A 24,327-nucleotide genomic window follows, 5' to 3' on the forward strand; every position below is an offset into this window, starting at 1 on the left:
TTATACTCTGGAAACTAATTTGAAATAGTGGAAAAAGCAGTCTTCCGTATTTATATCACTGAAAAGGAATTTAATAAACTTAATTGGAAAACAATAAAAAAAAACTTTTGATAAACAATTTGTCGTCACAGTAAACTTTTCATCATGGCATAAAATTATGCTGCAATAAGAAAATTCTTTGACAAATGACAAAGAATCAGAGAAAATTTTTGCTTGTGCTCTTGCAGCGATAAAAGAATAGCAAATGTCTGGAGATGTCCGCTGAGCAAAAGAGAGTGAAAGCTTTTATGCAAATAAATATCCAAAAGATTGATAAGACATCATCAATCATACTTACTTCGTCAAGCAGTCTTCACGTGCTATTAAGGCCAATCGTACAATGTCGGCAAAGACGGGGATTACAACCCAATCGCTGGATTTGACTTTGGGCGAGATGTGCGTGGTGGATTTCTGTTTCTGATGCCTGATCTTATCGGTGGCTGTGCCACTTTCCATCGAGCTTTCAGTCTGTTTGTGCCACAAATCCCCACATCCTTCAGCGTGCCTCTGCATGCAATCCAACTGTTGACTTGTTGACGACAATTTGCTCCACTGAGGATCACAAAAGATAATTTAATGAATAGGATTCATTTCAGTAAACCAGTAACACCCAATTGTTTCTCAAGTATTCATTCAATTTACATCATGCCTTAATTCAATTGCTTTCCAAAGGAAATTCATTGCAATTTACATTTGCCCTGACATACAAAATGTTCCAGGATAGGATTTCAAAAGTCTTTTGTGAATGGAAAACTTGTAACTTCAGGCTAAAGTACCGTTAGTAAGAACAGTATTGCACTAAGACTGTAAGAACATATTTTGGGTATTTAAGGAATCCCTCCTATGTTTACATTTAAATTCAAATTAACATAATCCTAACAATTATTCGACCATGTACGGTCTGGTGGAGTGCAATGGCTGGTGAGAACGGATTAAGACCTTTTTTCGTTTCTTTCAATTCAGGTCCACAAAAATGATGAACTGGATATCGTGTGCCCGAAACTTTGTAGCGAATAAAAATTAAAAGATTCGAAAGAGAGACCTTAATCCGTACTCGGTTTTTCAAACCATTCTCTGTGAGTATACCCATTTTCCCATATAAGTGACCTTACGTGCATATCTACGGTCCTAAAATATACAACCAATGAAGGGATTTTCCAGTTTTCATAACCGTTTGATCGGTTTGACCTCTAGGCGTGGTAAAGACTGGACAGACGGATGAACAGACGGACATACAAACAGCGCAACATAATTTCTTAGAAATTTGGAGTGTGAAAAAATCAAGGAATTATAATTAGGGGAAACTGGGGCACCACCAAACACGGGGTAGCACCAAAAACTAATTTTTATTTCTAAACTACTTGAACTATCCCTGTCATTTCTTCTGTGAATAAGCATCCCTATAGCGCCTATGAATTTCTATTAGTTTTGTCCTCTGAAGTCGAATATGATTAAAAAATCTCAGTGTTTGGTGCTACCCCGTGTTTGGTGGTGCCCCGGTTTCCCCTATTCTGTTCTATCTGTGGAGTTCGAGGAGTAATAATATTATTCTTATTTGTGGCATCGTATGACCTCTTTCTGGAACACTTTTTAAACACTCCTTGTTCTACATAAGATTGAACTAGTATTATTTAATGTTTCATATCTATACTTAAGATTTACCACGAAAGGAAAATTTGATATTAAGGATTTATTTAGGAAAAATTAAGGAAATTTCTTAGTAGAAAATTTACATTTACTGTATCGAAAAAAATCATGAAAACATTGTGTTGGAATTTTATTAAAATAAATTTGTAATAGAGTATATTTAAATTTAAACATAAAATATTGAACGAAAAATTACGTACACGTTACGGTTACTTGAGTAACTTTAATTAGGGTTAATTTTGATAACGTAAAAATTACGTATTATTAACCCATTCCTTACCATGGTATTATACATCATACGCAAATTGAGTGATTTTAAATAATTTATTCCTGGGCAATTGATATTCGAATTTCTGTCTAGAATAGAGTTTTAGTTACTTTAGTTCTTCAGTAACTTGGGAAAAATACTCCGACAGAGATGGAAATACATTTCGTTGTTCATTTCTCGCTTTGCGGAAAGTCATGCAAAATGTTTGTTCAAAATTATTATTAATCGCATCGGGAAATATTTATTACAATTTAATCATGTTATCGTATAACCCGTGTTGCAAGAATCTGCTGATCGTAGATCGATCAGGAGCGCTTTCCCCGTATTATGGATGCTTCTGCCATGCTCCTAGAGTGTTTTGGGCAGAGGCGATGCATTTTATTAGTTTTACCATATCGAAAATGTCTTTTTCTGACATTCGTTTGCTTGCACCGGGCGGGACTCGAACTCACAACATTACGAGTCGAATCAGAGATCTCGTCCGCCCAAGATCCAAAGGTCTTGCTTATTATGCCACTGAGATCCCCAATTTGCTCACAATGGCGGACGGAAAATACGACATCCTGTCGAATTCGTTAAAATTGGCCTTCATCCCCTTTCCTTATTTGAATTCTGGTTATCAATTTGTTTTCTTGGATAGTTAATTTATCTAAATCAATACAATTTGTAATAAATTAATGTGCAGAATTTAATTGATAGGATAGGAAGTGTATCCCGTATCAAGAAAATCGCGCCAGTACCCATTATTAGATTACATAATTTAAATTCACTGACCGTTAAGACGTGTGTTTGACAGCTGCTCCCTGCGACTTCATAATAGATTAAAAAAAATCCTTTTTAATCTATAAGAAACTAATATGAACATATTGTACCTCAACTATTTCTAGTACATTGACTGAATGGGTTAATACTATTTCAGATTTTGTGAGAATAGGATAAGTGTACCTAATTCCGGCCAGCTTGCAATTTCGGCCACATTATTTGTTCTTCGAATTTCCATGAATTTTTAGGTTTTGCATACTCTAGAGAGAATATACAGTGCAAAAAATAACAAAATATGTCGCTTCGACGAGTACGATGATCTGAAAAAGACATTGAAAGAATTCCGGGAGGGCACGGAACTATGAGATTGAAGGTGGCCGAAATAGGGCACCAATGTTAGTCTACATTTTTATTTCCTTTAAAAATGATTAAGAATGAATTTAGAGAGAGTAAAGACGATAAACTGTTTACAAGGTTCCAGGAAACACTACTCCTTATTAAAAAGTAACAAAAAAATTCAATTTCTATTAAAAATAATACATTTCAAACTTGAGACTTTGGCGATTGCATGTAACTATGCCGAAATTTTGCACACTTACCCTATGCTTGTCAGATAAACAATTATTCAGAAAGAAAATGATTTGAGATACCAAAGTTATTAAATAATGTTCTCTCTATTCCAGTGACAACTAAAGTCATAATAAGAACCTTTCAATTTTATTTAACATGATATATGAGTATTTTCCTTAAAATGTCAAAGATAGCTAGTTAATTATGTATATTGAGAAGAAAATTATGAGAAGTTCGAGATCTCACTAATATTATATTCTCTCTAGACCCAGAGTGATCCCTTCCTTATGAAATACCCCCATTATTGGTGTCAAAAAGAAGAGGGTGGCATTTTCTGTGGAGACACAAAACCCAGTCAAGCGTATGACAGGACAAAGATTCAACTGACACCCAAAGAGAACTTGTTCCATTTCTCATGAACCCATCCTTAACATTTGGTGGGTATTTAATCTTATTTCCGTTTTAAGCAAATTACTCCTACGTCCTTCAGACTTTGTCATGGTGATCTGCATCAAGATTCACATCATTCAAACCTAGGAGAGTGAGGAAAATGAAGGAAAAAAAGATCTACCAGATGCTTATAATTTTTCGGTTCAGTTGAGATGTTTTCTACTAATTTAAATGGACTTTTTCCACTTGGAGCTTTCTCCTTCAGTAACAAGAAAAGTTCCATTGCTCCCACGAGATGGAAAATTTTCGCCTATATGTCTATGCTGTGGAAAAGTTGCGTTGAGCTCTAACCTAGAGCACAAGCTGGAAATTCTCAAAAGATTGAGCACCGCTTTTTTGAATGTCTCTTTTAGCTTAAAAAGCCATAATAATTTTTTCAATAAATTTATTAATGCTAAAATGTATGGTTCACTCTCAAATTATTTAAGAACAACAAGAAATAAGTTTACTTTCCAGTTTTGTTACTTTAACACATATCGACAGCAATTTAATTGTTTAATAACATAGGCAATCTTATAAGTTTGAAAACTTCAAAAAAAAATATATATTCCGGTCCTCATTGTGACTTTGAACACTTCATATTATTTCCATATTCTATTAATAAATTTGAATGATTTTTTTCAGGAAAAGCGTGACTTAATACTAGCTATTAAAATATATTGCCTTTAGTCAGATTTATTACAAAAATATTTTTCAAATTTCTTAAAAATTTGAAGACTTCGAAGCCAGAGTGTATGCAAAGTCTGAGAGCCTTACTCTAGTTGTAATCACTTTTTAATAAGTTATTAAGTTTCAGAGGACGAGAAAAGGTCTTTCGAAGGTCTGATTGATCAAAAAATCCCATTTTCAAAAATTCGATGTCGTATATTTCGAATACTATACAATGTTTTATCTTTAAACTTTAGTATGTTGTAGCTGAAGTCAGGACCTTTCCAACAGTGGGATGCACTCCTCCGTCGCTATTACATGACGTGTGCTATAATCAAAAATGTATTGTCCGGACCGTCTTCTCGGTGTTTATGAAACGATTTAGAAGAAGCTTTAGTATATTGTATCTGAGTTAACGATAGGTCCCATCTGTACTAACTCCATTTCAATGTACCCCGACACTTACTATATCCAAATTCACCGGACTCTATCTCTAATATTTATTAACCGATTTCAATGAACTTTTTTTTTGTTAATCTTCTGTACTTAAAATATTTAGAATAAGTAATACCCAATTATAAGCCCAGATAAGTTTATGGTAACAGAGATTCTTTACTTTCTTTTAGAGTTGAATCTTGGGAATAAAGAATAAAGTCGAACCAATTTTATCAATTCCGGCAGCCAAGAACATTTTGCGATAATTACCCCTAAAATTCAACTCTAAATCGAATTTTCACATATTTCGAGTTACAAGCACTCCAATGCAATGTCTCATATAAAGAATCTCAGCTACTATAATCTTATCTGGTCTTATCACTAGTCATTTTATTTGAGAAACAAGAGAAAAATTTAAATATTCAAAGGCTGCCGTATATTCAAAGGCGAGTCACTTCCCTCTACTCGAGAATGCAAACCAAATTATTTTATACGTCGCCGCAAGATAGTTTATATACAGAAATATGCATGAATTAAAAGTAAATAAAACTATAACAAACAGATAATATTTTCCTAAGTACGAAAGTTTAATTTGTCTTTGTATTTTATGTTTGTACTTTCATGACAACTTATGTCAGAATCAATAATCCAGTTAATAGGAAGGTAGTTATCTTCTTTTTAATTTTTTCAATGTACCCACTTCTAACTTTCTTCTGGGTGAATCTTGTACACGGTTTTAAATTAAAATTACTACAAAGAAATTCACTGGAATTTTGTTTTTCAAACATAACGCAATTTTATTGAAAGGTATTTCAAGTTCTTTTGTATCATAACATTTCTTGAGTACTTCTTGCAACAAACTTCCCAACAAGTGGATGCCCTTATTGAATTTTCAAGTGAGAAGTATATTAAAAGTTCTGCAGTGTTTTTGTGTGTTAATTAAAATGTTAGGTTTTCCACATCAGCAGTCACTTTTTCCGCTACTCCGTGCACATCGTTTCAATAGAATTTTACGTGAAACTTTCGTCAATTGTTGACGTGAGCGTCGATTGTGCCACGAAAGACAACTTTTGGGAGGAGACTTTGGTGCTGAAAGGGGTACTGGAAGAGAGGTGATAAGGGTAAAAATAAAATTATCCACTTCCCGGTGTATCGGGGTGGAAAGGCGACAGACTTACAAGAGAGTGACTCAAGTTGTTTTGGGGGCAAAAGACGAAAGTTTTCCCGAAGCACTAAAGTAAAAGGAGAGAAACTTTCATTGCTTGTCTCACATTCCGAAAGCACACCAGAGCCACCCCAAGTAACATAGAATGGTGTGGGGTTGGGAAAAAATTGATTTGAGTGTCAGAAACATTGGGCAATACAGATGATTGGAGCATTGGTATGGGTAGAAACCTAATAAGTAATTTTCTCCGAATAATCCATAGAGTCCGTCTCCATCCTCACCCACTCTTAATTAACTCATGTGTGTGCACTAAATAATGTGCGACATCAGATTTGAGTAAAACTGAAATTGCAAGATATATCGAAAGTTCACCGAAGAAAGTCCCCATGACAAATTTTCTCTGCCCGAAAATGCCAATGAAAATGATTTATGACTGTTAAACAAGACTTTTCACCAAAACTTTGTACATGATTTTGCATATGGAAAAACTTTTTACAAATTGCCATTGGATGCAACATCAGAAAGCTTTCTCAAAGTGCCAAAAAGTACCATTAATTAATCGTGAAAGTCATGAAAAGAACTTATATAGAATAAAATACAAAATTATCTGTGTGAATAAAACACTTTTCTCACTTTCATCTCTTAAATGAAGTTTTTTTTCTCTCATGACATTTTTTTTTCTACAAGTTTTGCGTAGTTTCATGTTGCATTTAGCACAGAGAAAGAAATAGCTTAAAAATAAAAAAAATATAATGAAGATGAGTAATTGCTTAAAGTTTCTAGAATTAAAGTTTGTATATTGTATAATGCCAGAGCAGAAAGCTTTATCACTAAATAAACTCATTTATGAAAAAAATCATCTATTAGTTTGAAACAATTAACATTGTTAAATTGTACATGGCTAAGTACTTAAAAAAAATAAAAAAAATCCATTTACCAAAAAGTTCTACGGAAATCTTTGAACAGAATATAATGGAATTAAAAACGCAACACCGGAAAAAATATTCGTATAATTGTTCGTAAATGTTTGGGAATTACTGACTTAAATCCTCGTAAATCGCATATTAACTCACAAAAAAGTTCAACAAAATTTATACTTTTCCTACAAACATTATACGTACCTTGACAAACATATTTGTTTGTCTGAAAAACTTTACGAGCAAATGGCAAATTTTTAGAAACATTTCTTGTGAACATTTACGAATTAATTCCACGGTTCGACAAAATTTGCCTTTTTGTGGGTGTCTTTGACGAGAGTGCCAAAACTTGTTAGAGGGTCATTTAAGGACCTCAAATCTGCAATCCGTTTGTCCGGGTCACCTCTAGATTTTTTTGAAAAAGCATTTTTAGTTTTTTGATGTTTTATAAAATTCAAAAATTCATATCTCCGGTTCTAATTATCCGGTGGTAGTCACATAAAGCTAAACTGACGCATAATTTCATTCTCTATAACTCTTGTGAACATATCAAGCATCTACGATGAAAATGAAGTATATTTTTTAAAGATTTTTTGAAAAAGGGCACCTAAAATGGTGCATTTTTCTGTGTTTTTTTCCATCTTCTAGTAATTTTCCCACTTTAATAGAGCATTTTATATGTCAAATAACTATGCCTAAAAGTTAGAGAATTTAATATTCTTTCATATCTTTTTGGTTTAAATTTTCTATCCTAATTCGTTTATTCACAATAATTTATTGAAAATAAAATGCATTATTATAAAAATAAAATCTCTTATTATATATAATTATTTGGTATCTTTGTCTAACCTACTGAAGAGCATTCTCTTTTACACTCTCACTTACACATTTCATATAAAAAGAGGCGAAATGAAAAAAAAGAGACGTATATAAAAATAAAGAGAGAAGAATAGTTTTTTGGCACTCATAACAGCTATTCTTCTCTCTCTATTTCTATATACGTCTCTTTTTTTTCATTTCGCCTCTTTATATGAAATGTGTAAGTGAGAGTGCAAAAGAGAATGCTCTTCAGTAGGTTAGACAAAGATACCAAATAATTATATATAATAAGAGATTTTATTTTTATAATAATGCATTTTATTTTCAATAAATTATTGTGAATAAACGAATTAGGATAGAAAATTTAAACCAAAAAGATATGAAAGAATATTAAATTCTCTAACTTTTAGGCATAGTTATTTGACATATAAAATGCTCTATTAAAGTGGGAAAATTACTAGAAGATGGAAAAAACACAGAAAAATGCACCATTTTAGGTGCCCTTTTTCAAAAAATCTTTAAAAAATATACTTCATTTTCATCGTAGATGCTTGATATGTTCACAAGAGTTATAGAGAATGAAATTACGCGTCAGTTTAGATTTATGTGACTACCACCGGATAATTAGAACCGGAGATATGAATTTTTGAATTTTATAAAACATCAAAAAACTAAAAATGCTTTTTCAAAAAAATCTAGAGGTGACCCGGACAAACGGATTGCAGATTTGAGGTCCTTAAATGACCCTCTAACAAGTTTTGGCACTCTCGTCAAAGACACCCACAACGTGTCGCACAGTGTTCTTATAAAAGAACAAAAAATACTCGTTAAATGATCATGTTACGAACAATAGGAAATCCTCAGTAAGAATTTACTAACACTTACGAACAAGTAGTAATCTGAACGGTTTCTACGAGTAATAAAGGAATTAAATAGTAAGTTTTGAAAAAGTATTATTTAATGCTTCTCAAAATTAAAAATAAATTACTTTAAAACAACTAAAAAAATAACGACATATTTTGCATTTTAGTAGCAAAATAAATCTAAACTTTTAATGGAATTTGGCAAGAAAAATACTTTAGATGTGTTCGATTTATCACATTTATTTATTTTAATTATTTCTTGACTTTCGAATTTATTTCTTTCCCTTATATATACTTTCTTTTATTTATGAAATATCCGAGAGCAGATTATAAACCTATCCGCATTATTCATATTATGCGGTCGATATGGAAACGGAGTTTATATTTTGCATAAATTACGTAAGCAATATCCAGTACCAAATGAATAGACTGTAGACTTCAAAAAATAAATATGAAATACTTAATTGAAAAATTCAATAAAACAGTATTTTATCATTGAAAATGAATTCGTATATGAGAAAAATTCAAAATTGTCAATAAAAATATGTTATTTTAATCAGTTAAAACTCAAATTACGGAAACGACTTTCAATAATACGTTCAATGCTAAAAAAATCATGATTTTCACTTTAATATAAATATTTCACTAAATTTTAAAGGGTTTAAAGTTTGGTATTTGCTTTTTATTGTCTACAAATTTCAATTTTTACTGATAAAATTTATGAAATACCGACTGAAATAAAGAACAGCAAATAAATATTCTACAACACTGAAAAACTGGGTTATTCTTATTATTTTTCTTTCTAGAAATTTATTAATATGACTTCTGAGTTTAACTTTGCAATAACGCATGGAAGAAGCTCATCATTCGACTTTTGAATTCTCCAAAATTTTGGTATATTTTCAGTAAGATTATTCCTGACTTATTTTATTAAATTTATTATCAACTGAAATTTATATAATTAATATTATTAATTAATTTACTAATGGCACTGGCGCACCTTTTTAATTGAGTGAATTTCAATCGATTGAAATTTTACCTCTTACTCTTTCAAAGTGAAATCAGATATAGGTGTCTCTTTCAGACTCTTATAGACAGAAAGAGACACATATATTATTTCACTTTAAAAGAGTAAGAGGTAAAATTTCAATCGGTTTAAATTCACTGAATTGAAAAGGTGTGCCAGCGCCATAAGAATTAATATTCAAAAATAATAATTCTTAATATGTAAGGGAAAGTACTCTTCCTTCGAACGTTCCTGCCTTCGAATGATGTGAATTTCTTTTATCTTCCTTAAAGCAATTATACATAATTAACACGTAATTATCACTAATTGACGATAATCTAACTAATAAATAATAGAAATTTGTAAGTCTCTTAAGAAAACTAAAAGAAAATTCGCATTTTTCGAAAGCATTAACGTTCGAAGGGAGAGTACTTTCCCCTATCTGCCTTTTCTTTATAAGATAAAATTTCTAAAAATTGAAATTTTCGTCCCTTTCTTTAGCATATGTATTGCGTACACCTGTGCCAGTCTTTCACATTCTTCTTCTTTAGATATCATAATGATATCAATTTAGATTTGAGTGCGAAAAAATTACAGTATATTATGGGAAATACTGGAATGGAAATTTTAATATAATGCATTTTTTATTATTTGATAGTTGGGCAAAAAACGATTTAAAAAGATGTTCTGTATCAATTTAAGGCAAAATAAAATTATTGGAATACCTAAATTAAATATTGGAGGAATTTGAGGCAACTTTGGGGCACTTTTAAAATTAGGTTTCTTCTCCTATTTTTAAATAGAACTGAGCCCTATCATATTGTTCTTTAGCTTCGTTATCAGTCTGTGTTATATCATAGTTTGGTTAAATTCCATTTAAAAAATATGAGGAAAAAAACCTAATTTTAAAATTGCCCCAATTCAAAAGTGCCCCACTTCCCCCTAATTGTATTTCCCACTTGTATAACCTATATCGTAGTTTTACTGAAAGTATGAAAATAAAAAGAAAAGTTGTAAAGAAACGTTGGGGGAAGTGGGGCACCTTTAAAAGTAGGGCACCTTTAAAATTGGGATTTTTCACCTATTTTTAAATAAGATTGAGCCTCATCGAGATATAATTTAGCTGCACAAACATCTTAAGCTTAATCAATTTAAAAATAGGAGAAAAATTCCAATTTCGAAGGTGCCCCTCTTTCAAAGGTGCCCCACTTCCCCCTATATTTATCTCAAATTGTTTCATTTGTAATTTATTCAATAATCTCATTGTTTCATGAATTTCCATGGTTTTTGCTATTATAAAACCTTCCTTAATCTGTCTCTCAGCCTCTTTTTCCACTCAAATGATTCTGGCACAAACTCCCTGTTGAAAAGGGATGAAAAGCTCATGGGGTTTAATCAATGCCCTTTGCCCCTTCAACTTTAATAAATGCATTCAGAGGATATTATGGAGACTTTTCCATGTAATCAGACCTCCTCTTCATTTTGTGTTAGTCATTTTGGGGATTGCACTAAAAGCAGAATTGTCTGATGAGTGGAAGAGAGTTTCACAGGATGATTTATCAATTGTCCTGCGAATTTCCCACCCACTTTTTGGGCTGCAATGGCAGAAAAAGCTGCCGAGTTTTCCACACTCTGATCCTGTGAACATTTTTCGCCACCATTCATCTTTTTTTCCCTACTCCATGGTCAATTAAATTTATGAGTGGATTCATATTGAGGGTGTGAACATTTATGGGGTGTTCATTGCATTATTTTTGCGCACAGTGTGTACATTGTTTTTTTTTTTAAACAGAACTGGGAAAATGTCCAAGAATTTTGTGAGACCTTTCGCCAGCACTCTCGGTAAATATTTCCGAGTTCAAAAATCATAAATATTTACTAGGGTTTTAAATCTACAAGTCTGTTCTGTATATCCGGATAAATTGGCCAATAATTCAGTTTAGATTAATCCCATGTGTCCTGGATATTGGACATGGTTATTTACTGAAAGGTTCTCCTGGATTTCCTCAAGTCAAATTGCATTGACTAATCCCTTGAAATTTATTTGTGCAATTTGCAATGAATTGTGAATTATGGGTGTATTCTTAGCGGTTAAAAAAATACATCATCCGTAAGCATGAGGAATGTGTAGATGGGACTGAAAAGCTTTCCAAAGCTTTAACACCCAATACTTCAGCATATGAACATCGTAATGCAGTTTAGCTAAGAACAATAATTATTTCGATTGTAAAGCTTGATCCCTATCATGTTTTCAACTGAATTTCTCTAGGCCTGAGAAATTTCATCCCCTGAGATCTTTTGTGTCATGCTCCTTTTGTCCAAATCCAAAGCATTAAAATTGTATATAGTCTATTTTATGGTAAATTGGCTACTAAAGATAGGCATTGTTACCTAACTACATTATTCACAGACAACTCATGTGAAGCCATTCATGATTTATTACTCACTAAATTAATTCACAAAATTATTTCAAATATTTACTCTCAATTACTAATGTTTAAATCGTGTTTCTAATTAAATTAAACTTTTTCTCATTTTATTATTTTGACTTTGTGTATAATTGTTGCTTCAATTAAAAATCAAAACCATTCAAAAAGCTCATTATTGCACAGAGAGAAATTTGAAGTTGGGAGATTCAAGAATTGTGGCTTTAATTTTAGTAGGGGAAAGTACTCTCCTTTCGAACGTTCATGCCTTCGAATAATGTGAATTTTCTTTTAGTTTTCTTAAGAAACTTACACATTTTACACATTCCGTGATAATTTAGTGTAAATCTCTTACGAAAAACAAAAGAAATTCACATTATTCGAAGGCATGAACGTTCGAAGGGAGAGTACTTTCCCCTACATTTTGACATTGTTTTTGAAAAACCTGAATTTTAGTAACATATGGCATTGAACCTAAAGCACTACTTTGTAAATTCTGGAGATTTTGGCACATTTTAGCATCAATTTTAGAGCATTTCTGCATCAACTTAAGAGTATTATAATTTCAGTTTTAGAGCATTCAATAGTACCGTACAGAAGTAGAGTTTGATAAAGAGAAAAGCCATTCGAAAATCTATTTGCAAAGCCAAAAAAGAGACTTTCCTACTTATTATATTTTCGCAAGGTGGCTGAAGTACATCCTGTTCGAATTTCGAAATGCTCATATGTCAAAATGTGTTGGTTTTCACATTGTTGTAAGGAAACAAACAGAACAACGACGTTTACTGTTCTCGCCCTAGTATTTAATAACTCCATAATCACTGAGTAACTCTTTTGCGAGCTTTTTAGTGTGATATTTGATAAATTGTTCGGAAATTTAGTATGAAAATTCGAAATTAAATTTGAAATCTTCGATTAGTAACGACTTTTCGTGGAAATAGAGTTCCATTTACCTTTTATCCAAGATACTAGGGGAAGTGCTCATAATTTTGGACAGTCTGCATATAAGCATCGATATCCTAAGTTTGAAGTGCGATATTTTCAATACTAATTGACTTTTTTTGTTACCCTCTTTTCAGAAGGATTGTTTAGAAACTTGGCAAGCCATTTATCATCTCATTTTTACTAAAATTAGTTTTAATACGTTTAAAAATGAATTGATATGTAGAGGTGAATTTGACTCTTATTTTGGACAACTTGGTTATTAATTTTTACAACTTGTCTATAAATTTGGACAGATAATCCGCCTCAACAGGATGCCCATTGTTCCTCATTTTATGAACCAATCTTACCAAGTCCTCTTCCTGGTCATGTAAGGGAAACGTGGAATGTCACAAGAAGCCCAGAAACTTTCCATATCATTCATTAAAGTGAGTTGACTTCGATACTGCAAGTACGTGCGGATTCGCTCATTCCCTGGCCTTTCCGGGAGCCTTTCAAGGCTTTTCTCGCTACATCTCTTTCGTAGAGATGATGCTCCTTTGTTTCTCCAGGCATTTGTCCAACCTAGTCATCACAAAAGCTAAAACTTCACGAAATTTCGTGAGAAAAACACCTGTCCAAAATAAGAATCACCACCTCACTGGTGAATGTCTTAAAAAATTTCCCATTTTTCACACGAAAAATATAATTCACAAGGCAAATCTCACTTCAGGTCAAATGTACAAATCATCAGTAACGTGAATCAACACAATATTCAATGAATATTCAATAATATCACTCAAAAACAGCGAACAAACTTTGTTAGTACTTCACCACAGCTAAATAAGACTGAAGTAAGCCACGAAGTTCTGTCATATTTCTCGTAAGCAATTGCTCACACTGAATTTTCAACAAAGCAATTTCAACTCAAATCATATTCAAATTTTAACGTATTTAGTGTTAAAATCTTCCAAAAAGAACAAATATTTAGATAGAATTCATTATTCATCAAATATTGGAATAAAAATCCATCATTTTAATCAATTTATTTTTAGTGTCCAATGTTATCCTCAAAGTGTCCAAAATAAGAAACTGGACAAAATTATGAGCATTTCCCCTATTGGAGAATCAAAATCTACTTGTGTTTACGCCCAATTAGTACCAATACATTATCAATTCAATAGCATTGTGGCATTAATTTTGTAGCGTTTTGGTATTGATTTTAGAGAATTTGTGGTATCAATTTTAGAGCATTGTGGCATCAACTTTAGAGCATTGTAGTATTAGGTTTAGAGAGCATTTTGGTATTGATCACATAATGCTTTAAAATTGATGCCGCAATCTCTAAAAATAATGCCACAATGCTCTAAAATCAATACCAGAATGCTTTAAAATCAATGCACCAGTAGTAGTGTGCTAAAATTAATTCCGCAAAGTATTAGAAGACTACTAAAAAGTAAGGCATTTATGACTTTATTTTAATGCTATAGACTTACATTATTTCAATGTCAAGAATGCACAAAAATCAATCACAAAAAGTGTTGAAGCTTTTTAATACCATAAATAGCGCAAAAATGCATTGATTTTAGTGTTTTTTTCTCTCTATGGCGAGTTAAAATAAAACAAAATTAAGTAATTTGCATTCTCAATTTTGTTCGAAAGTTTAAAGAATGTTCAAAATAGTGGCCTCAAAAATAGCATAATAATTTTACTGCTCGAACTCCACGGAGAGAGCACTATATATAATCCCTCGATTTTGATTTATATATGTGTATACATTATATATTTCGACTACTTACCCCCCAAGGAGTCATATTTTGGAAATCTCAAGTTTTGAGTTTTTTGGCGTCACGCTGTTTGTCCGTCTGTCCGTCCGGCTGTCGCCAGCTCTAGAGGCCAAACGGTTATAGATAGCGACTTGGGACCTTCGGGGGATCCCCCCCCCCCCCATAAGTCGAACCAAGGATCGTTAACATGCCCCTCATCCCCCCCGTAACTCCTCACCATCCCCGCCAAAACCACGTCTTTTGGGATCGCTCGAGAACGCGTCGTGCGATTTTTTTTTATTTTTGGATATGCTTTAGAGATTACCCAGGCGGACATTTCGTCCTTACATGAAAGTACCGTTGAATCATTCTTAATAACGGTTTTTAAAGGTCGAAGGTTAAAAAGACACTAGAGAGAGCATTTATCAAGAGAATGGGGTCATGTTTGGGCTTGTTGGAGAGGTCTTGGAATTTCCGACAAAACTGAACAGGATCCAATCGGTTAAGAATTGGTGATGAACCGGTATATAACCGATAAATAATTTTTATACGAAATTCAATTAATTTACTCATAATGTGTATTTTGGGAAATATTTTGAGTGATTTATAAGTCGGTTCAAATCCCCGGTTTTACCGGTTATTTACCGGTTATTTAACCGGTTATTTACCGATAAGCAATTTTTGTTTTAATATAACTTTTATTACATTTTTCATTTGGAAAAATACATTTTTCTTTGGAAAATATAGCTGAGGGTAGACCTAGTGTAAATATGTCTACAATATGAACTTAGAGATTTCTTGACTGTTTTAAACAGACAAAGGGAAAAATTAAGAAATACAAAGCTCTAGACTCTAGAATAGTTCTTTGTGGTAATTTTCTTTTACCAATTTCAAACAGTGAAGAAATTTCAAAGTACACATTTTGATTCTATTGAAAATTGCACTACACCAACAAAATTCAATTAAGAGGTTAACATATGAATTGGTTGGTGTGTAAGCCAGATCAAGCTAGATTTTTTTTTGCACAACAGACCTGTATAACAGGAATTATTCTTATACAACCGATTTTGTACAAAAAAAATCTAGGCTGATAGAACCTACATATCAGCCACACCAACCACTCTATGCTTTTAATTGAAATTGGTTGGGTGTATTGTACCACAATCACATGAGCATTTTGTATAAAAATCATTTTCCACATTTTAGCAATTCAAAATTAATCGAATACGTTAATAATTTAAAATGTAGTGATTCCTAAAAGGTTCACCTAGTCAATAATGTACCGTAGATGCAGATTACTTTGATACCTTACTGCTCGTAAACTTTTCTTGATTTTAGCATTTAGGATTGCTCTTCGTAAATCTGAAATGGCTAGAAGGAATCGATGAAGACTATTATTAGGGGATGGAATTAAAGAAAAGCTTACGTACAGCAGGGTGGTAAAGTCACCGGTATCTAGAGTAAGTTTAACGTCCTTATAATGAATAGCTTTATGCAATGTACTGGTTTTTTGTTCTAAACACAGTGTTCTAGAAACCACAAAGATATTCTAGAAAGTCTCTTTACAAAGTGTTCTCCAACGATTTAGCATTATGAGCCAAATACTTCAAATGTTCCATTGGTTCCATTAAACATCATCCATAAGACTAGTAATTTTTAAAATTTTGAATACCATCGCCTTACTATTTTGTAACTAAAACTAAATTGGAAATGTTGGTGAACAGCCACATCAAAGGATTTTCAATTTTCTAGGGATCAATATCAACTTTTGACATTATCTGGAGTGTAAAACAGGACATTAGCACCCAAGCAATCTTCCGAGTACATCAAATAAAGTTGAAAATTGCTTTTGCATTGGGGATCTCGTGATATAAATCGATGTAAAGGATTAATTTCGCCACAGAACATATAGGGACTCGTGCGGATTTATGTGATTTTTTTGTCATTCAGCAAATAATATATCCATTGACGGAAATGAGTGGGGAAAACTTTGCTGTCAACTGTGTGACTTCCGGTGTGTGCTTGTGTGGCAAACCATTTTGCAGGAACAATCCTCTTTTTTTGCTCTTTGTGACATTTGCCTGTGTGGAAATGATTGTTTGGGAACGAGTTTGTCTCCTAACAATGAATTTTTCATTGTAAACCTGTGACCTGGGAATTGCTAAGAGGGATTTTTCGAGGGGTATTTCTCGTCCAAATAAATGCGAAAATCCCGCATCAAGACAAAAAGGATGCTATGTCGCATTATTCATTCCATAAAGGATTTATATGCTACGGCAAAATACCATCAGCGTCTGCCTGAAATTATCTTGCACATTCAACCATGGATGCTCACTAAATATTTCACCCACCTGGGGATGCTTAAGCAGGTGAATATACCCAAAAAAAGAAATGTGTGCATCCCGGAAGGATTTCTGCACGCTGGTCCTTACAGTGTCAAGGAGGAAAACAATTGGCAGAGGAAAAATCCCTCAGTAGAGATTTATTGCTTAACTTATTATTTACCGTGCCAGTGAGTCGCGCCACGGGAGTCGCATCCAGGGATTCAAGGATCGCTGTTGCACTGTTGTAGTTTCCAACCAGAAGACAGTATTGAGCAGCACCACTCCACATCTCAACAATTCGACTTCTCTCTGTGATTCCGTCGCACTACAAAATTAATAGTATTTGCGACATAGGATTAATTACTGGTGAATTGCACATCATTTCAGTTCTTAGTGCTAAGAGTTAAGATTTATTGAAATAATTTAAAAGGTGCTATCTAATAAATTTTAGGTACTGCGCACTAAAACTACTGAAGTTTTAATATAATATTATTTTCTAAAATATATTAAAGTCATATCGTAATGTAAATTTTATTTATTTTGATATACCAAGCTTTTATCGCCATTTTGTACATTGTTCAGTTTACAATTTCTTATTCAGTTTACAGTGTTCCGTAAAAAATGTCCATTCAGACGCTTCAATCATTTGCACTGGGCGAAACTCGAACTTCGAACTCACAACTGTGATAGTCAAATCGGATCGGGTCACACCGCCTAAGTTCCGAGGCTCTTGGAAATTGCACCACGGACCCCCTGTAGCGTAAATAAATACGAAAAATCCCAGCGAGCACAGTTATAACGATATTAGTCCGGTTACTAGGTCCTACACTCAAAGCTTTTAACCTTCGTACGTATATGGCGTTTTGCATATAATAACGTTATAATCATGCATTATAAACTAATAAAAGTAATAAAATAATACGAAACTGTCAATGGGCATGGCTAACAACAAAAACTGATCAATTTGAGTCCAGCAGTGCTGAAATCGACCGGAATGGAACAAGAGACACAAATGAGCGATATCACAACCGGTGGCAGCCAAAATCCCGAAAGCCAAAATCCCAAATTTTCAAAATCCTGAAAGGGATGAAATTATACGAAGGAAAATCTTTAGAATAATTTCCCAAGATACAGAAGATTTCCCTTTGCCTCCAGCAAGCGCTGGTACAATCGTGGGAGTAGTTATGACACTTTTAAGAATTCAGGATTTTGGCCCATTCGCGATTTTGGCTTTCGGGATTTTGGCGTTCGAGATTTTGGATTTCGGGATTTTGGCTATCGGGATTTTAACCGGGACCCATTCCATCACAACACAGTAACGCTCCATGGAATTTCACTTTTATGGTCCAGGAAAACATCAAAACGATGAATTGGGAGATGCTATTGCCCCGTTGTATTCTACAGACCTGGAGCTTTCCAATTATCTCTTGTTCCGATCGATGGTAAATGGTATACCTGAGCGGCACTTAGCCAATGATAAGAAGTGGAAAATTCGGTAAATAATGGTTTTGGGTCCAAAAAAGACTTCTTTTATCGTTGCCGTATCCATATAATAGCAAAAAGATGGTAAAAACGTGTAACTAGCGAGAGCCAATACTTTTAATAAATTAGTTTTCGTATTTTACCTGAAATATTTCATGTTTCATTGATCAATAAAGGCTAAAAACATAGTAGAGGACCTAGTATGTTATCCAAACATTGGTTTTTACATTATAGACTTTTCTACCATTGTTTTGTTCACCATTGTTTTGTTGCCAAATCTTAAAAGTCTTGGAAAATCTTACATTTGATTCTTAAATCACAAAAATAATTCTAATAAAACCGGGAATATGTATTTTGCTATAAAATAGGATAAATTAGAATAGGACTGAAACAGCAGCATTTCTTGTGGTGAGGTTATAAACTTTCAATATTTTAAAAGACATAGGGGAAACTGGGGCACCACCAAACACGGTGTACCACCAAACACTAATTTTTATTTCTAAACTACTTGGACTATCTCGACCATTCCTTCAGTGGACAATCATCCTTATTGTGACTATAAATTCCTATCGGTATTATCCTCTGATATTCAATATCCGATTAAAAAATCACAGTGTTTGGTGGTACCCCGTGTTTGGTGGTGCCCTATTTTCCCCTAAATTTTTATAATAGGCACTGTATAAAAGAGCAGTGAAACATTAATCTGCAGAAATCAAATTCGATCAGTACTCAATTTAGAAATTTTTGGCACTGGTCCATCCGGTACATCTTTATTATCAGACGTCTAAGGATAAGTGTTTAAATTTCTCAACCCAAATGGTACTAAATAGGGTGCAACAAGATCAGAATTTGAGATCTTAAAGTTCCAATAGTGGTTCTTTTGAACCTAAGCCAAATTACGTTGATAACAGATACTATTTTGTACGAAATTCATATAGGGGAAATTTCTTTACGAAATATTTGTGAACTGCATATGCTCAGTAGCAGAACATGATTGGTTTAGTACTGTAAGGTATTTTAATAATAAATAAAGAAAATTACGTCTCTTTTCTCGAGATAGCGTCATGTGCTAGACACGCTTACGACTTAAGCCCAGAGACGGATTAAGTCGTTTTGTTTTTTGATTATTATTATTATTATTAATAGTATCGGGATATTTGTTACAATGTAATCATTTTATATTGCTGTTGTATCCCGTGTTGGAAGAATCTTCTAAGTCTCCATGGTGTAGACCGCCCAAGAGTGCCTTTCCGTAGTGTGGATGCTTCTTCTATGCAATCGGAGTTTTTGGGCAGAGGCGATGCATTTTATTACATTTTATCGCAGTAAAAATGTCTTTTTCTAACATTCAGTTGTTTGCTCCGGGCGGAACTCGAACTCACAACTTTGGTCGAGTCAGAGATCTCATCCGTCCAAGACTCAACTGTCTTGCCTATTGCGCCACTGAGATCCCGTTTTATGATTATAAAATTTCGTTAATTTTCTAATCAAAATACAAAATATTGTTTAGATTATATTTCTATCAGTTTCTGACTAAGCTATCTCTCAGCTTAATCCGAGAAATGGATTAGTCAATGAGAATCTGATTGGAATTTAGTCAAACACATTATTTTAATTACGTATAATTACGTTAAATCCGTTAAGCCGTTTCTTGGCTTAAGTCGTCAGTATGTCCAGCACATAAAGTGTCTCGGATTAAGGGCAAATGGTGTGTTGTACGTTGTACGAGATGATTGGTATTTACCATTGTTATATTTCTAATTATTACCAGGAAATTTTAGAAATGAATACACATTAGTCAAAAAAGTTTTTGACGTTTAAACCAAAAATTTATTGAACAACGTTATCGCTCTTGTAGTTTGTTTGATTTGTTTTTTTCTTTAAAAGAATTAATTTTCCAAACAACCATTTGCGTAGAAGAAATAATATCTGTTGAAGTATTTAATTAAAATTTAAACATAGAATAGACCAAATCGGCAAAAAGAATTTCCATTGTATTTCTTTTTAATTCTGTGAATTGGCGAGAATTTAGTGAATCTTACCTGAAGAATATCATTGGACACCAAGAGACGAAGCCGTGCAGACCAATCTAAATAAGTTTCCAAGTTGCAAGTCTTCTTTGGATCCTGATTTCCGGGTGTTCCATTTTGTGCACAAACTGATGAACCTTCCTGCTTGCTCAGAACATTGCCGTTGCACTGAAGGAACTCTTCCGGTCCCACATGCTTCGCCAATTTCCGCTCGATGCGACACAGCAATTGAGCCAGTTGAGATGCTGACGTCCACTTCATGTTCGTCTAAATGGGAGAGAATGGCACGAGATTTCAGGATCACTCTATAGTCTACATCGGAGAATACTGGAACTCAATTTATCCCCACAACTCATTCCACAGCTCACGAGGGATTTGTGGGTGGTTTATCTCACAACTCAAATGGGAGTCTCCGGGGTGCCCAAACCAAAGGCTTTAATGAAAAATCAATGCACTTTTGCCATCATGCTTCACTTGTTTTGGGCACAAAAGTGACTGTCACATCCTGAAGGGGTTTTGGGTGGTTTGGTATGGCACAAAAAAAAAGTCCACAACAGGATAGACGAGAGAAAATCTATTTGCTCGCCATTGTGCATCCCAGCATTTTAAGGATGGGAACCCAAGTGCCCTTGAGGAATATGGCCTCGGTACTCGATTGGACAATAAAAATGCCTTTTGTCATGTTTGCGGAGCTTTAGGGTGGAAAGTGCACAAGAGATTTTTTTCTCTCGTTTTTATCAAGAGTGTCTTTTGATGTTGGCAAACTCACCAGTAACACAACAATATTCACATTATTATTCGGGATAAAGTAAGTAAAATTTCATCTCAAGAGTCCATTCTTTCCTGTATATCGTTTCATTCAATATTTCTCAACTTCTATCTTGTGGGAATTTCCAATTTGCCACACATAATATATTAATACCCGATGTAAGCCAGTAGTTTGTTAAAAAAGGATTCTTTCAGGAATTTCATGAAATTGAGTTTTTAGTGATTTCAGGAACGTAAACTCCACTGTGGCATTTTTGTAAGTTCCTATTCAGAAAGTTGATGGCTCTTTATTGGATTAATAGGTTTGCTATTTATTTATTTTTCTCTGAGGAAGATTACTGCTAAATTTCTCCTGTGTTCAATTACTTAACAAAAGTAGTATAAAAGTTTGACATTAAACCCGAAATTTTACATATTTATTGCTCGAACTCCACAGAGAGAGTAGTTATCATCCCTCAATTTTGGATATATACAGTGGCAGCCAAAATAATAGAATCACTTTGCAAAGCTTATAGTTTTTTAACTCTTGTATATTTTCCAATTTCTTGATACTTTTGAAGTAGAAATCTTCAAATTATCAGAATCGTAGAATAAGGGTTCTTCTGGCCGCTAGAGGTCTCTATTTTACACAGAATAGGTCAATAGTGAAATTCAATTCGGGCAAAAAAATTGGAAAACTGTCGTTTATGGTTTCTAAACATGACTTTATTTAAACTTATTCGATTTATAGGCCGCATTCTTTAATTTAAATAAAAATGGTCCTATCTTGTTCCAATCAAATTTCACTATTGATGTATTATATGAAAAATAGAGACCTCTAATAGCCAAATTAATACTTATTTGACGTAAGGTTATAATTTGAACTTTTTATATATCAAAATTATTTCAACAGATTGGAATAAACTAAAATGCTAAAGGTAAAATAGTGGTCTTTGTAGAACTGATCCCGTCAAATCATTGCTCTACCTGCCGATTTTACTCGGAGGTTTTTTGAATTGTAACGGTATATTCTAGTACATTCAGAGAAAATCTGTAGATTTTCGGCAGAATTTCTGCGTAGAAGAACTGTAGATTTTCGGCAGAAATTCTGCCGAATATCTGCAGATTCTAGGCAGAATTTCTCCCTAGAAAATCTGCATAGCCTCCATTACTTCACAAAATTATTGTTGATTTTTGAAGAAACTGTAGAAGGTATAAAGAAAATGTTATGCTCTGCTTAACAAGCATTACGGAGTACACATTTTAGATAAGTAAAAAAATGCGAGCAAAAATACTAATTTCTTAAAAATCGCCCATGGAATGGTACAAAAACACGAAATTTAGGTCGACACTGCTTAAAGTTTTCACTTCACTATTCTCTACTTACAACACGGCATCGCAGAATTCTTTATTTTATATAAACACTGTGATATCACCAAGAATAGCTCTATTGAATTTTGCAAACTTCAGTGAAAAATATTCCATCTTTTGAGACACAGCTGTCTGGAAAGTCTGAAAAGTAGATAAAAATCTACAGAAAATCGGCAAAATATCTACAGAAATTCATCATAGTATGCACTAGGATTCGTCAGAAAATCTGTAAAAAATTCTGACGAATTTTGTCCCAAGCCCAAATAACATTCGTAGGAATATCTACAGATTTCTCGGCAGATTTTCGGCAGAGGTGTAGATATTTTCTGCAGAAATCTTAAAGATATCTGAGGAAATTATTTGACGGGATTCTATTATTTTGGCCGCCACTGTATATATTGCGTTTATTTTAAATGTCAGTTGTTAAAAATGCTCTAGAGAAGGTATTTCTCAAACGAATGGTATCATATTTCTGTTCATTGGAAAGGTCTTGGAATTTCCGATTAAACTAAACCAGTTCCAAAATCGATTCTCAACCGGTTCACATCCGATAACTAATTTTAATCCGGAATTCAATTATATTACTCCTGAGATGTATTGTAGGAAATGTTTTAAGTGATTCATGAAACAATTCAAATCGGTTGAAAACCGGTAAATGGTAAATGACACGAAAGTATTTCCGACGAGTCACGAGTCTAAGCACTTCGCAAAGTCTGAAGTTTAAATTTTTAAGAGTTGACTATCGGAGTCGTACTGTATTTATATAGTAAATATAATTACTGTCAAAAATATTTTCTCCTGTATTCTTCTACGCTAATTGTTATCCAAACCTGTTTAAATTCAAGGTACATAACATAACAGATAAACTTCAAAGTTATTAAGCTTGGAATTTGCAAAGTTATCTCAGCATATAATAAAGATGGAAACTTTTTATATGCTAATGACGAATATGTATTGAAAACTTATGATTTTCCATGCATTACTTTTTCTTCAAAAAAAATTCCAACACTAAAATATGCGTTAAAATATTCATAGCATTTTCTATATGCATTCTTTTAATAAAATGGAAATGTTATGGAAATTGCATGTCTACATGGCACGTGAAAAATATTAATCATTTATGTAACACACTATTCCCAAAAAATTTGTTAAAAATTCTTCAAATATGATCTGTTCTCTAATCGAACCATTTCATGTGATGGTTTGCATTTTCTACATAGGTGATTCAGTTGCATTTTTAATATAGATTTTTTTTTTTAAGAGTCAGCAATCATTTTGCATGAATCCTCCTCTACACACAACATATAAATTATTTTATGTGAGGCTCTTTTTTTGTTTAGTTTTCCACCTGCAATTGAGACATAAATTTCCAATATCTCTTTTTCCTGTTTCGTTAGTCGAGAGGGGAAGTTATGAAAATTGATATTTTCCTGCAAGTTGTGTTCTTTCCGATGAATTTTGGGGTTATGGAAAAATATTTCCGGGGTTATTCATGGGCTAACAGATGAAAACTATTGGCAATTTGCATGTCCCTCTTTTTCCACCAAAAAGAACATAAATCAACTGCCAGCGATAAAAGTTCAAGGAGCTCCACCAAAGGGATATTATTTGGGTGAAATTTGTGGTAAAGCATTTTTTTTTCAACATAAATTTGAGTTCTTTTCCAATTTT

General features: G+C 33.2%; 1 protein-coding gene across 1 annotated transcript in view; it reads right to left on the reverse strand.

The window, feature by feature from the left end:
- Positions 1–24,327, reverse strand: part of LOC129805770 (ras-GEF domain-containing family member 1B) — a 68,020-nt gene that overhangs the window by 8,965 nt on the left and 34,728 nt on the right. Inside the window, exons 7-9 of the mRNA XM_055853909.1 lie at positions 20,551–20,805; positions 17,208–17,351; positions 338–591 (exon numbers count right to left, since the gene is read on the reverse strand). Coding sequence (XP_055709884.1) covers positions 338–591; positions 17,208–17,351; positions 20,551–20,805 — 653 coding nt within the window. The remainder of the gene's footprint in view (positions 1–337; positions 592–17,207; positions 17,352–20,550; positions 20,806–24,327) is intronic.

The sequence above is a fragment of the Phlebotomus papatasi genome, chromosome 3 (genome assembly GCF_024763615.1).
Source record: "Phlebotomus papatasi isolate M1 chromosome 3, Ppap_2.1, whole genome shotgun sequence".
Taxonomy (NCBI): Eukaryota; Metazoa; Arthropoda; class Insecta; order Diptera; family Psychodidae; genus Phlebotomus; species Phlebotomus papatasi.